Source organism: Microcaecilia unicolor, chromosome 9, assembly GCF_901765095.1.
Source record: "Microcaecilia unicolor chromosome 9, aMicUni1.1, whole genome shotgun sequence".
NCBI lineage: Eukaryota > Metazoa > Chordata > Amphibia > Gymnophiona > Siphonopidae > Microcaecilia > Microcaecilia unicolor.
The window spans coordinates 62461570-62476166 of record NC_044039.1 but is presented as its reverse complement, the minus strand read 5'-3'; the positions used below and the strand labels follow the sequence as shown (position 1 = coordinate 62476166).

General features: G+C 43.1%; 1 protein-coding gene across 7 annotated transcripts in view; it reads right to left on the bottom strand.

Annotated features, from left to right (window-relative positions):
- Nucleotides 1–13856, bottom strand: part of DNM1L (dynamin 1 like) — an 817883-nt gene extending 804027 nt beyond the window's left edge. For 3 of the 7 annotated variants that reach the window (XM_030213768.1, XM_030213772.1, XM_030213769.1), the window contains exon 1: nt 13675–13855. In XM_030213768.1, the coding sequence (XP_030069628.1) occupies nt 13675–13776 (102 nt within the window). In that variant the 5' untranslated portion in view covers nt 13777–13855. Of the gene's footprint in view, nt 1–13674 lie in introns of all 7 variants that reach the window. The other 4 variants (XM_030213771.1, XM_030213774.1, XM_030213773.1 and 1 more) reach the window with 3 other exon arrangements.
- Nucleotides 13857–14597: the final 741 nt, after the last annotated feature.

Genomic DNA, 14597 nt, shown 5'->3' with positions numbered 1-14597 from the left:
AGAGAAGTTTGTCCGTCTGTTTTGACAACTTTTTGCTATTGGGACGGTCTGTTTGCTAAGCCTGATTTGGTCCTTTCTAAGCTTACTCCATTAACAAATAATCCACTTTTCCGGCCTGGGGTTGAATCGGGGACATTTTCGCATTGGTTTTCGGCGGGCTTGGAGACTTGGGGTCAGTTTTTTTGATGAGGGTGCCTTTATTCCTTTTACTACTTTGGTTGATACTTATGCAATTTCTCCAAAGGTATTTTTGCCTATATTCAGGTGAAGCACTTTCTCTCAGCTGCTGATATAAAGGCTAAAGTACTTATAGAGGATTCCTTTTTGGAAGATCTTAGTGAGGATTCCAAGGGAACGAGAGGTCTTATCACATGCCTGTATACGTTTCAGTGTAGGCGAGTGCAGCCTCCCGTTGAGCATCGTGCATGCTGGCATCAAGAATTTGGGATTGACATTGCGTGATGACGATTGGAACTTTATGGAATGTGCATTATCTAGGATTTCTATCTCTGTCCCCTTTAAAGAAAATGCTATAAAGGTTTTATACAGATGGTATTTGACTCCAGCTCGACTGCATCATATGTTCCCTGAGGCGTCCTCACTGTGTTGGAGGGGTTGTGGACAGAAAGATACAATGGGTCATCTCTGGTGGTCTGTGTTAAAGTTCAGGCTTTCTGGAAAGCTATACAGCATAGACTCTAGAAATGGCTCTCTAGGCCTATTAAGTGGTCACCAGAATTTTTTCTGTTTCCTAAGAAACCCCCTGGCCTTACCACATCACAATCCTTTTTGGTTCGTCATGCTATGGCGGCTGCAAGGATTATCTTGGCGGCTCATTGGAAGACTTCTCAGGTCCCTTCTTTGATTAAATGGTTAAAGAAGCTGTGGTACATCTGTGAAATGGAGAGGCTTTGGGCCCTGCGTAATAAAAACTATGACAAAGTGGGAGGCCATTTGGGAACCTTTTACATCTCACTGTAAGTGTTAAGAATCTGGTGGGGGGGAAGGGGGTTGTGTTGGGTTTTATTTTTGTAGGGGGGGGTATGCGAAGAAAATTCCTTGTTATAAAATCTAGAAGCACTTTGTTAGTTACCTATATGTATGTGAGAGTTTTTGTGGTGCATTGTTTTATAAAGACACGTTGTTAGCTCATGCTGATGGCTTTGTAACGTCTCTCATATGCTTCAATAAAGACTTCTATAAATTAAAAAATATATATATATTGACTGACTCCACAGCCCTGCTCAGGATACCACATAGGGGGAACTTGACTACAATGAAGACCTTATAAAGTTTATCCATAAAATAATTAACACACACTAAGAAATAAAAGGAGGAATGAGATATTAAGACAGACTCAAAAAAGAGATTGAGTCAATAAAGAGAATCAGAGGTAATCTACATCAAAATAAAAGGTTTTGTAATGCAGGCTTGAATATGTAAATTAGGTTTCTAGGCACACCTCGTGGCAGAGCATTCAGAGTGTAGGAGCAAGCATGCTGAAATAATGCCCAGTACAGTTGTCCTACTTTAGCTGTGCTGTACTGCCTCTCATCCCCCTCTGTCTTTTCTGTATCTGGCTGTTGGTCTCTGCTGATAGCCACAGGCAGGAATGCAGACTTCCTGGCTCATCACAAGCTGTGATAAGCTTTTGTTACCATGGCAGCCCAGTGTCTTCAATATACACATCTTTCTTCAGTTACAAGATGGTCAGGTCAAATGTACCAATAGGGTGATGGCAGGATACCTATGCAACCTTCAACTGGTGTAGGAGAGGGGAGAGGTGACAACATCATTTTTGCTTCTCTCTCTCTCAGGAAGCATGCTTTGATTTCTCTAATTTTCTTTCTCCTCCTTACAACTGTTCTTTATCAAATTAGTCTGATTGCTTATTATTATTACCTAAGCTATTGATATTAGATTCTGTAAATGTGATATTATTTTTCCATTACTTTCAAACTGTGAAGCTGTGCTGGTGAGTAAGAATATAAACTACTTCTAATTCTCTGATTCCTTTATTTTTCTATGGTACTTTTTATGATATTTTGGTAAAAGGTGAAATAGCATATAAATGCAGCCTAATACAGTCTAGATGTATATGCAAGATGATGTAATATTAGATGATCTTCACAGAAACTGGAGACAGGGGATTTGTCTCGGTGTTAGTACTGCTAGCTTTCTCAGCAGCTTTTGACACTGTGGATCATGATATCATGCTAGCATGACTGGCAGAAATAAGTACCAATGGAACAGTACTTGATTGGTTTAGATCCTATCAGACAGGCAACAGTACATAATGTTTGGCAGCACCTCATCGCCACCATGGGCACTGACCTGTGGAGTACTACAAGGATCAAAACTGTCAACTATTCTGTTCAATATTTATCTCAAGCCACTAGCTGAGCTGATTTGGTCAACAGACACTCAAATCTGCATCTACACAGATGATGTGCAGCTACTCATACATATTGAACCTGAGTTACCTACAGAATGGGCTTCCTGAACCCAAGTAAAACTGAGTTTCTATGACTCCCTAACACAAGTGGACACATACCTGAAATCAAAATCTCTTTAGGAAATATAAACTCCCCCTCATATCACGTCAGGAACCTTGGAATACAGTTAGATTCAACACTTACTCTGATTCCCCAAATCCAAGCAACCTTCAAGAGCTGCTTCTACTATCTGTGACACCTGCGCTGCCTCTCTCCTTACATTGAGAAGGCAAATCATATCCCAGTTGTGCATGCCATGATACCATAGAAATGGATTACTGTAATGCACTCTACACTGGGTCTGCACCAGCTCCAATTGAATCAGAATGCTGTAGTAAGACTAATAGAAGGTTGCAAGCAACATGACCACATCACACCATTTCTGCAAAAACTTCACTGGCTACCAGAGGTACATTTCTAAACTCTATGTCTGATCTTCAAGGCCCTTAAAGGAAATGGCCCCAAATATTTGAACAGGCTCACCCTCTACACACCTCCAAGGACACTAAGGTCTTCCTAAAGAGTATCCCTAACCACACCCTCTCCAAAAGACATGAGTTTGTGATACCCGCAAGTGAGCCATCTCCAGATTAGCCCCTACGTTCTGGAATGCACGCCCTGAAAGGCTCCGATTAACACATGACTATCTCTACTTCAGGAAGCAGATGAAAGCTTGGCTCTTCAACCAGGCCTTTAACTGAGAAAGTAACTAACTTGGTAGTCTCACTCACACACACATGGAGCAATATGGGCTACACGCCCTGCAGCAGGATATGTTTATCCACTCCTACCGTAGCTGAGATAATACTTAACCATTTCTCTGACCTCATATGCAACTTCCTTTAAAATTAGTCCCTTTATTTTCTAACTCCTCTTACTCTCTTACCTATCAAGCCCATCTTTGCTTACACCCTACGCTATTAAAAATGTTTTATTACATATTTGTTGACATTGTAATATACTATGGGGCTCATTTTCAAAGCAGAATTACAAAGTTCCACAGGTTACTAATGAACTTTGTAGTCTAAGTGCTTTGAAAATATGCCCCTATGTATTACTTTGTATTGTTATTTGAATATTTTTACTGCTGTGATTGTCTATTGCTTATGTTTGACTTATTCTTACTGTATACCACCTTGAATGAATGCCTTCAAAAAGGCTGTAAATAAATCCAAATAAATAAGTGGGAAGGCAAGACAACGTGGTTATGCTGAGACGAACAAAGAAAGCAAGCTGGGGTACATAAGCAAACGGGGAAAAAAAAGGGAGGAAATGCCCATGTGGAAAGCTTGGCACGTGACAGAGAATTTTTAATGGGATCTGTTAAGTGATGGGGAGCCAGTGGTCTGCATACAGAAGAGTGACATGATTGTATTTCTTTGCATCAAAGAGCAATTTTACAAAAGTGTTCTGGATAAGTTATATTCTAAGATGGGAGATAGCTTCAAACTTTGAATGAGCTTCAACCCTTGAGAGTTACAATGAGCGTCAGCATTTGTTTAAAACACTGGCCACAATGTGTAATTTATCCACATATGTTCAAGCTCTGCTATCTACAGAAGCAATGGCACTAAATATACATATTTAGCTATAAGAAGAGCAGTAATATTCAACTGCTATTCAGATAGCTATACTGTTTAGGTAACGACTGCCTCGGGGGGGGGGAAGTAGGGGATAGAGTTTGAATGTGGGCTGCTTGTTACATGGGAGGTAGGGATGGAGGATCAGGGGTGGGGTACAGAAATCGGAGAAGCTGCCTTTTAAAAACTGAATCTAGCATTAACCAGGTTCCACTTGAAAGGTGTATAGGTGTTGCCAAACAGAGGAAATGTTAAAACATTAAGGACTGAGTTGTGGGGGGTTGAGTCAAGATGACGCCGAGAGCACATGTGATGGTGTGTTCTCTTCTGATCCTTGACCATAACTGGACGACTGAACCCAATGGGGAAGTGGTACCAATACTCTCCCCAGGCAGCAGACTTTGGACCAGTTGCTAAATCCGCATTAAAAGGGAGCTTCGATAGAGGCACACTGAAATGGAGAGTTGCACTAGCTGAGGAAGGAGATTACTCTTTCATCCCTGAGCTTCAAAGCATGCCTCTCATATGCAGAAGAGAAACCAAAGTTGATCTTGTACATAACAAATGTACTGAAATAAAAAATAAATAAACTGTCGTGACAACATGAGTAAATTCCAAGCTGATGAGCCTAGCCAATCCAAAAAAAGTCTATATGAACTAATTCCCCATGGACGCGGTCACGCAACTGTGATGAGAATGTAGGGTGAATCTAAAATGTCTAGAACCACAATTAGTAAAATAAAACAGAACAAACTCATCATGCCGCATCTAGAAGAGAGGTATTGTGGTCTGGGGGGGGGGGTGAATTTAAGGATCCCAGAACCTCCGAGAAGTTCCTCAAATCCACTTATTTAACTTTCCATTTTTGTTTCTTGTTTTTTTTATTATTATTTTAAGGACAGAAGCTAGAGCAAAGCAAGACATCCCCAAGCTCAACTGAAACCCAGAATTTACATGAGGGCAACCCCAGCTTGACTGAAACACAGCATAATACTGGTTCAGGAGAAAAAGCCAATTAAGGAACTCCCAAATAAACTAGAGACCAGATTCAAGCTGGCTTAGAGGAAAGCCTCCAACAAAGGGAACCGGCCTCAACTGAATGCTAGTTAAAAACTGAGTACACAGGAGGAACTGACGTCACGAGCTTGGATGGCTGCCTGAGTTCGGAGCTCCGTCGCATCCCTGCTTCCAACTAGCTTAAAATAGCTTTCCTCCGTACTTACATCGGTGCTCTGTATTCGGGAAGGAGCAAGCTTCAATTGAGCTGTTTGTTTATGGTGCGTGTGGGAGAAATGTCGGCGAATCGGAGGGAGAGCGAGCCTCAATTGGTGCGGCAAGACCTCGGGGCGCCATGTGCTTCCATGAGATCGCGCTCAACACTCACTCGGACTCAGCGATGTCCACAACAGAGCATGGCAGCACCTCTGCTAAACGAGGTATTTCCAAGGAGCTAAGTGCCTATCGGAGATCCGAGAGGAGATTAAATCCTCTAAACAGGAGATACTTGATCGGATGGATGTCTTATGTGTGGACTTGCGTGAGCTAGGGGGGCATGTGGAGGATCTAGAGGCCCGAGCTGATGGGGAACAGCTTAATGGCGCTGACTTAAAAATTTCAAAGCTCCTCGAGTGTTTTGATGATTTACAATACAAAGTGGATGATCAGGAGAATCGGGGGAGAAGAAACAACCTCCGATTCCGTGGGGTCCCTGAGGTGGGAGATAAAGAAGATGTGGTGTCAGTGGTCAGGCTGCTATGTGGCAAATTAATTGGCTCAGAGGACATTGCTGTTGAAAGAGCCCACCGAGCTTTGGGAAAGAGAATTGATAATAAGCCGCGTAATATTGTGGTCTGTTTTTCTTCCTGTGCTATTAAAGAACAAGTCATGCAGTGAGCCTGACAGGTTTCTCGTATCGACTATAACGAGGCTCAGGTAAAGGTGCTTCAGGACCTTTCCCCAACTGACATTGGCTCAACATCGTGCGATAAAACCAGCTTTGGACATTCTCATCAAAAATAAGATTCCCTATCGCTGGTCATTTCCATTTGCCCTCTGCTTCACAGTAGTGGGGAGGATGCATAGGCTTTCGTCTCCTGTCCGAGGTCTGGAAGGTTTTGCACGGAGAAGGTCCGACTACTATTGAACATCCGCCTGTGGACCTGGGCCCTACAGCTCAGGCTAAATTTCAACAGTGGAAGTGTGTTACCGCCAATTCTAAGTCTCCCTCGAAAGTTGCCTGAGGGATTGGACTGATTTGTGGGCCAGCTTACAATTAATGATACCCATATCTCTGTCTTTAGGGTCCTACTCTTGGACCTGTGTGTCTAGTTTTCGAGGGGTTTGGAGGGGGAGGGGAGTGAGTGGAAGGGCGCTATGTATGATGATGTTTCAGGGGGAAGTTTATGTCTTGAGTAGCAGGGATGTGCGGGGGGTATCGGGTGGTTCTTCGGGTTTGGAGGGGTCTCTTTCTCTGGGTTGCCTAGTAAGAGGGCTTTGTGGGTCCTTGACTAGTTGCGTGGGGATTGTTTGAGGGTGGGTGAAAGGGAGTTGGGTTAGGGATTATGGATGTTGTTTGGGGGGAGATGGGGTTTTTTTTCCTCTCTTTTCTTTTTATTTCTTGCCAGCTTTTCCTCACCTTCCAGTTGCCGTGTGGACCTATGGCTTTAAGCTATATTTGGGTCCTTTATTTCAAGTATTGCGCTATAAATGAGTGCTGATCTTAAGTTCTTGACTTATAATGTCAAGGGCCTCAATTCTCCACAAAAGCGTCATAAATTGTTTCAGAAATTATTGTTGCATGCCCCACATGTGGTATTTCTGCAGGAGACTCGTTTAAAAAGGGAACATGAGAAGTTTTTGAACCATCGTCGTTACCCAGTTGTCCTTTGTGCCTCCGCTGCTGACGCCGCGATCCTGTTCCATTCTTCACTGCAGGTTCAGGTACAGAAAGTAAAACGTGACCCTGAAGGTCGTTTCTTGCTTTTGCAGTTATTATTGAACAATTTTGCTTTTTCCCTGGTCACTGTCTGTGCACCAAATTAATCACAGGGGGAATTCTATGTTAGGCTTGGTAAAGTAGTGCAAGCTGACCCTTTTGGTAAGTTCGTGCTGGGAGATGATTTCAACGCAACGTTTAACCCAGACTGTGATCAGGGACTCCCTCGGGGATTGACATTAAAAATTCTAAGGCGTTAGATGCATTAGCTAGATCTTTGGCCGTATGTGATGTGTGGCGTTTACAACACACTGGGGAGAGGGATTATACGTTTTACTCCCATTCACATGACTCTTATTCTCGTACTGACCATCTACTACTACTACAACTACAAATCATTTCTATAGCGCTACCAGTGGTACGCAGCACTTCACAATTTAACATGAAGACAGTCCCTGCTCAAAAGAGCTTACAATCTAAATCTGCTCTTAGATGTATCATTGACCCCGGGAGGTTGTACCTCGGGTATTGGGTCTATCACTATCTCGGACCACTCTCCAGCCTGGCTGTATCTTTCATCTTTCCATGAGGTGGATCAAGACACTAGGTGGACTTTAAACGTCTCTTTGGTGAGGGACGAGAAATTGGTAGCTGAGTATCGCACGTTCCTGAGGGAATATCTTGAATTTAACTTAGATTCAGGTCCCTCAATGGGGATTGTCTGGGACGCACTGAAGGCTGTAACGAGGGGGTTCTTTTTAAAACACGCAAGGACTCGGGCTAGGCAAAATGAGATTGCACAGTATATTTCCCAGCTGTCCTGTCTGGAGGAGAGACTTAAGTCCTCGCACTCGGTGTCTATACTGCGGCAAATTCAGGCTACTCGCCTTAAATTGGATAATATTTACTCAGAGCAATTGCAGTTTGTAACAGGTCAGCAGCAACTTCATCAATATTTTAATCATAATAAACCAGGTTGCTCATTAGCTCTTAGGCTGCGACAGCAGAGGTTTGATCGTACTATTTTGCGGATTAGAGATGGTAAAATAATGTGCTGATTAAGTCTTCTTTGATTCGTCAGCGTTTTCAGACCTTTTACCAGTCCTTGTATTCTGCTGATGCAGCTATCCATTATGAAGCTATTGAGGCTTTTCTTTCCTCACAAAACCTTCCAGCGCTGACAGATGAACAGTGTGCTTTAATGGATGAACCTGTTAAGACAGATGAAGTTGTTGCAGTTATTAAGGATTTGCCAACAAGGAAGGCTCCCGATCTGGATGGTTTGCCAAACGATTTTTACAGGGCATTTCAGGGAGAATTGGCTCCTCTTCTAGTGGAGATTCTCAATGGGGTCCAGGAAGGGAAGGCTCTTCCTCCCTCGATGATGGAGGCATGGATAGCTGTGATTCCAAAGCCAGGTAAAGATAAGGTGGAATGTGCTTCATATCGTCCCATACCTATTCTCAATTCAGATGTTAAAATTGCAGCAAAGGTTTTAGCGAATTGACTGGCTAAAGTCCTCCCTGTTTTGGTCCATCCAGATCAGGTTGGATTTGTTCCCCAGCGGCAAGCTAAGGACAATGTACAACGCATGGTCAACGTGTTGCACATGGCTACCCAGTCTAGGACTCCTTTATGCCTCTTGGGATTAGATGCTGAGAAGGCTTTTGACCGCGTTCAGTGGCCTTTTATGATTAGTGTAATGGAGAGAATGGGGTTTGGCCCTGGTTTTAGAGATTGGACTCAGGCTCTCTATAATTCTCCTAAAGCGTGTGTACGTATTAATGAAGGAAATTCTTCTATGTCCCCGTTATCTAGGGGGACTCAGCAGGGATGCCCACTTTCGCCTATGTTATTTGCTTTAGTTATGGAGCCTTTGGCTAAATTGCAATTCGCGCGACTCCTAATATTTCGGGGCTTTTGGTGGGTGGACAGGAATATAAATTGGCAATGTTTGCTGATGATATTTTGCTTTCCTTAGCTAAACCATTTCTATCAATGCCTAACTTGATTAAGCTCTTAGCGGAATATTCCTCTGTTTCTGGATTCAAGTTCATATGTCTAAATTGGAGGCTATAGCTGTTGGAATCCCTGATTCAGTTGTTTCGTCCCTTCAGCAAACTTTGTTGGGTGACTCAAGGTATTACGTATCTAGGGATTACTCCTACTACCAAATTTTCTGATCTATTCTCGGCTAACTACCTCCCCCCCCCCCAAGGGATTTATATAAGGATCTGGAGGCCTGGGAGTCCGTTGAACTATCGTGGTTTGGGCGGATAGCCACTTTAAAAATGAATGTGCTGCCGCGTTTGATGTATCTCTTTCAAGTCCTCCCTCTACGGTTCTCTCGCTCTTTTCTTTCGGGCATCCAGAATAGTTTTTTTCGTTTTATATGGTCTAACAAGAAGCCTCATCTTTCTAGAACGTTGTTATATCGAGATCAAAAAAAGGGAGGGTTGGGTGTTTCGAATGTGTTCTGGTATTATAAAGCTGCACAAGCTCGGCTGCTATTCAGTGGTATCACTCAAGCCCTCATAAGAGGTGGATAGGATTGGAGCAGGTATCAGCTGGTTCCAGTCAGCTGCTTTCATTAATGTGGCTTCCCAGGAGGTATAAAACGTTGGATAGGAGAATTTGCCCTTATATTTCGACAACATTTTACTATTGGGATAGCTTATTTGTTAAGCAAGATATGATACTTTCTAAGCTTACACCATTAATTATTAATCCACTTTTCCCCCCAGGCTTTGAATTTGGGACTTTTACGAAGTGGTTTTCCCTGGGCTTGGAGAACTGGGGACAATTCTTTGACGGGGATACTCTAATCCCATTTCATAGTTTGACTGAGACTTACGCAATTTCACCTAAGAAGATTTTTGCTTACACTCAAGTGAAGTATTTTCTATCGGCTGCAGATATAAAGGCTAAAATTACGCGAGAGAATTCTTTCCTAGAAGATTTGTACGAAGACTCTGGGGAGACGAGGGGTCTGATCTCTTGCTTATACACTTTTCAGCATCAGAGGGTCTGGGCCCTGGCTGAGCATCGAGTGTGTTGGCACCGGGAGTTGGGTGTGACACTGGGTGACGACGATTGGAAACACATGGACGGTGCTTTGTCTAAGATCTCTATCTCTGTACCTTAAAAAGAAAATGCAGTAAAAATTTTATATAGGTGGTATTTGACTCCTGCACGTCTTCACCATGTGTTTCCAGCGGTGTCCTCATTGTGCTGGAGGGGCTGTGGGGAGGAGGGTACCATAGGGCATCTCTGGTGGTCCTGTATTAAAGTACGGGCCTTCTGGAAGGCAGTGCAGTATAGACTCTAGAGATGGCTCTCCAAGCCTATAAAGTGGTCACCTGAATTTTTTCTTTTTCCTAAAAAACCACCTGGCCTTACCACTGCCCAGTCCTTATTTGTTTGTCATGCAACGTCAGTGGCTAGGGTCACTTTGGCTGCCCATTGGAAGTCCCCACATGTTCCTTCTTTGATCAAATGGATCAATAAGCTGTGGTATATTTGTGAGATGGAGAAGCTATGGGCCCTACGTCACAAAACAATTTCCAGGTGGGAAGATATCTGGGAGCCCTTCTTGTCGCACTTAGTTGGGCTGCTTTGTGACTGGAGGTTGGTGAGGACAGAGGTGTGATATAATAATTTTTTTTTTGTTACATTTGTACCCCACGCTTTTCCCACTCATGGCAGGCTCAATGCGGCAGGCAGTGGAGGGTTAAGTGACTTGCCCACAGTCACAAGGAGCTGCCTGTGCCAGGAATCGAACTCAGTTCCTCAGTTCCCCAGGACCAAAGTCCACCACCCTAACCACTAGGCCACTCCTCCACAATTTCCCTTCCTGGGCTTTCTTTGGGGGGGGGGGGGGGGTTGATACATCTCACACTCTTTATTAAAAACGAATAAATCTTAGAAGTATGTTAACGTGGTTACACTTAGTGTGAGAGTTTATCATATTGCTATTATGTACCAATGTAGGTTGTATTTTAAAGTGTTGCAGCTTGTTGTGGCTGATTGTTTCTTCTCTACCAATGTCAATTCTCTCTTATTCAATAAAGACTTCTATAAATTAAAAAAAAAAAAAAAACTGAGCATACAGTGCCCTTCTGAGATGCATCACAAAAAAAACAACTTTCTTCCTCTGACTCTATCTGCAGAGGTTGACGGGCATAACCCACAAGTCCTGGACTGATCTGTTTGGATGACAAGGAAAATAGGTTTTAACAAATGCCCGAGAAAATCAAGTCCATAAGCTGTTATTTAGACCAAGGCTACTACTGGGGGTATGCTACTCCTGATCTCGATTTGCTACTTTTGGAAACAGAATGCTCAACTAGCTAGATCTTATTTTAAACAAATATTTTAAAATGACTATAAATCAATTACTTTACAAAGAAAGAACAAACAGGTATGTCAGGGGTTGGGGAGAAATAAGATGTGACAAATGTTCCCCTTTAAGCACACCTTCTAGAATCAATCAATGAGGATGAATCAAAACATTCCTTTCAAGCATAAACAAGGAAAACTCACTGTAGGTTTGATTCCAATACAATTATTTTATTTAAAGACTGATAATCTAAATGATTCTTCTTTCCAAGCACATCAAGGCTGGGAATTATACACTCTCCCTATTTTGTATATCAATCAGAACACTCTTAACATGTTTTTAATTTAGATGTGAATGGTGGACACCAACTAACCTTTCACCATCTGAATTTCAAATAAACACTACAGAATGTTTTCTGTTTTCCCATTCAGTCAAGATTACCACTCTAGTTTGTAACACGTATCCTGCCCCAGCATCGCAATATTTTCAATTATGGAGCACATTTTCAGACAATGCAGCAATAAATGGTCAACCAGCAAGTTGTAGAGGACACTTTTTTACTGGAATAACAACACATTTGTGACTAGGTTTCTGGAATTATATGCTACCTTCATCAAATTCTATGTAGTTGCGCTCATCACCTGAACAGAATATAATAAAAAGCTCTTACCTACCAAGGGGGAGATCTTCAGCTGGCAGGGCCTGGGTATCACAGCCAGCTCAGGTACTAAGTGGGTGTGGGGGGGGAGGGGGAATAGGGGCATGGATGGAGAGGACAGTTAGTGCCCATTCATTTCCCCCTTAGGCCCACCTAAAATCTACTCTCTGGCTGTGCCACTGACACCTCTCCTCAATATGAAATACCATGAAATTAGTTACCCAACCAAACAAGAAAAGCAATGTAACAAAGTCCTTAAAAATATCATCTGCTTTGGAAGTATCTTACCATGCATACCAGCATATCCTATATAATAAAACGCACCTCCAACACTCTGAAGCCGAGAAAGTGAAGCCTTCAAGCCTCGAAGCATTCCTGCAATGTTCCGGAACTACGTGTCGTCAAATGAGGAGATGGAGCCTTACAGAGCGCACAAATGCTTCGAGGCTTGAAGGCTTCACTTTCTCACACACATACGCTCACTCTCTGTCTCTCACACACTCTCTCTCTCTAACACAAACACACTCTGTCTGTCTCTCTCTCACATACACACTCTCTCTCAAACATACAGGAAAGGGGGGCATGGAACACACTGGGGAGGAGAGGGAGGGGGGCATGGAACTCTGAGGGGAGGGGGGACCAAGAACTCAGAGGGGAGGAGAGAGAGAGGGAGAGGAAGGGGGCCTGCATCTCGGACGGAAGAGGGGCCTGGAACTCGGAGGGGAGGAAAGGGAGGGAGGGGGTCATGGAACTCGGAGCCCCACACACACACACTCTCTGTCTCACACACACTCTCTCTCTAACATACACACTCCGAGGAAAACCTTGCTAGCGCCCATTTCATTTGTGTCAGAAACGGGCCTGTTTTACTAGTTTTTAACATATTTCAGTCATACTTCAAGATTCAGTAGGTATTTTTGTCTACTGTTCAACTTCCTTCCCATCAATGTATGGTAACAGAATTCACAGCTGGAATAAAATTAAACATCAAAAACTAAATACCTAGCATAGATTATATTTTACAGAATTAAAAAAAAGGGGCAGAAAATGTATACACATATTGCATATACATAAAGAGAAACAATGAACAAAATATGAAGAAACTAAAACAGTTTGGTACACATCAGTACCCTATCTGATAATGTTACAACCTGGAGAAAAAATATTTATTAAAAAAAAATTATATACCACCTGTAACTGTGCATGAGAGAGCAGATACTAGTTACAGACTACTACTACACTAATCATTTCTATAGTGCTACTAGACGTACAGAATTGGCAGGTGAAGGGTTTGTCTCCTTGACTTATTTTCCATAGCCCTAATGTGCGACTACTGGATTCCCCCCCTCCCCCTCCCCCTCCCCCTTCCCCTTCCTTGGAACTGCTCGGAAGGGCTGCGAGAGTCACCAGTACTCGTCATCCTTCTATCCCATCTAAACAAGGTGCCACTCCTTCCTTGGGCCATGTCCGTGCCCTTGGTACAGGAGGGTCAGGGTCAGTCTCTCACACTCACACTCACGCCCTTTCCCTCTCGCAAGTCGGAGGCGAGGCACAGTCAGTAAGAAATGGAGGTGGCCACCGGCTCCCTTCCAGATAAGAGCTATTAACAAACAAACAAAAAAACAAAACCCAAGAAAGTCCCCGGCTCCTCTTACGCTTCCTCATACCTGCGTCCCCACCACCACGATCTGCGGCAGCTGGATGATGTCGGCACCCACAGTGTTGAAGACATCTTGCAGTTTGTTGATGACCGGGATAAGCGCCTCCATGTCTCCTAGTACTAAAGGCCCTCCTCCGAACCTTACTGAATGAATGGAAAGAAACAACCAACCAGCCAGCAGTCCAGCACACTCTCCACCAGTAAGAAGCGACTGATACAAGGAGGTTAGATTGAGAACAAAAGACGGCATGACGTCAAAACATTGAAGCCACTTAGGTTAATCTATTTCCCCTTCCCCGCGCAGCCATCGTTCTGCGTACACTCAAAACAAACCAACGAGCTGCCGCACCCACGTTGTAATTCTTTATTGCTGGTAGCTTTTTTATTTAATCGCACTTATAGTTTCAGATATGCCGGCATGTGTGGCATACGGATGTACACAGAGGAAGTATAATAACGGAATAACTTTTCATAGGTAGAGTAGTAATCTATATATATATATAAGGCAAAACCATCTATATATATATATAATCTTCTATATATATAAAAGTGTTTTGAATTGGGGGGTCCCGAGCCCCCCAAGAAGGCTGGAGTGACCTTAATCTGACTCCATCTCTAAATAACACTAGTACTGGGGTAATCAAGGAGTTATGAAGTTCTAAAAGGAATTGCCACTGAGAGAGACGTTAGGTCTAAGGGACCCGCATTAGTCCGCCTCTCAGCACTGGCAAGAAATAGATACCAGCCTTATGACAAACTGGATTTAGGCTACAGGTTATACAATGCAGCAAATGATAGCCTGATACAGCAAAAGCATTGATACTTACAGCCTTTCATCATTAAGTGAAGCCCACAAATCATAATTTGGAATGAGGAGTTTATTTGCCAAGGTACAAGTCAAATCAGTGATTGACAACAGGCACGTACAAT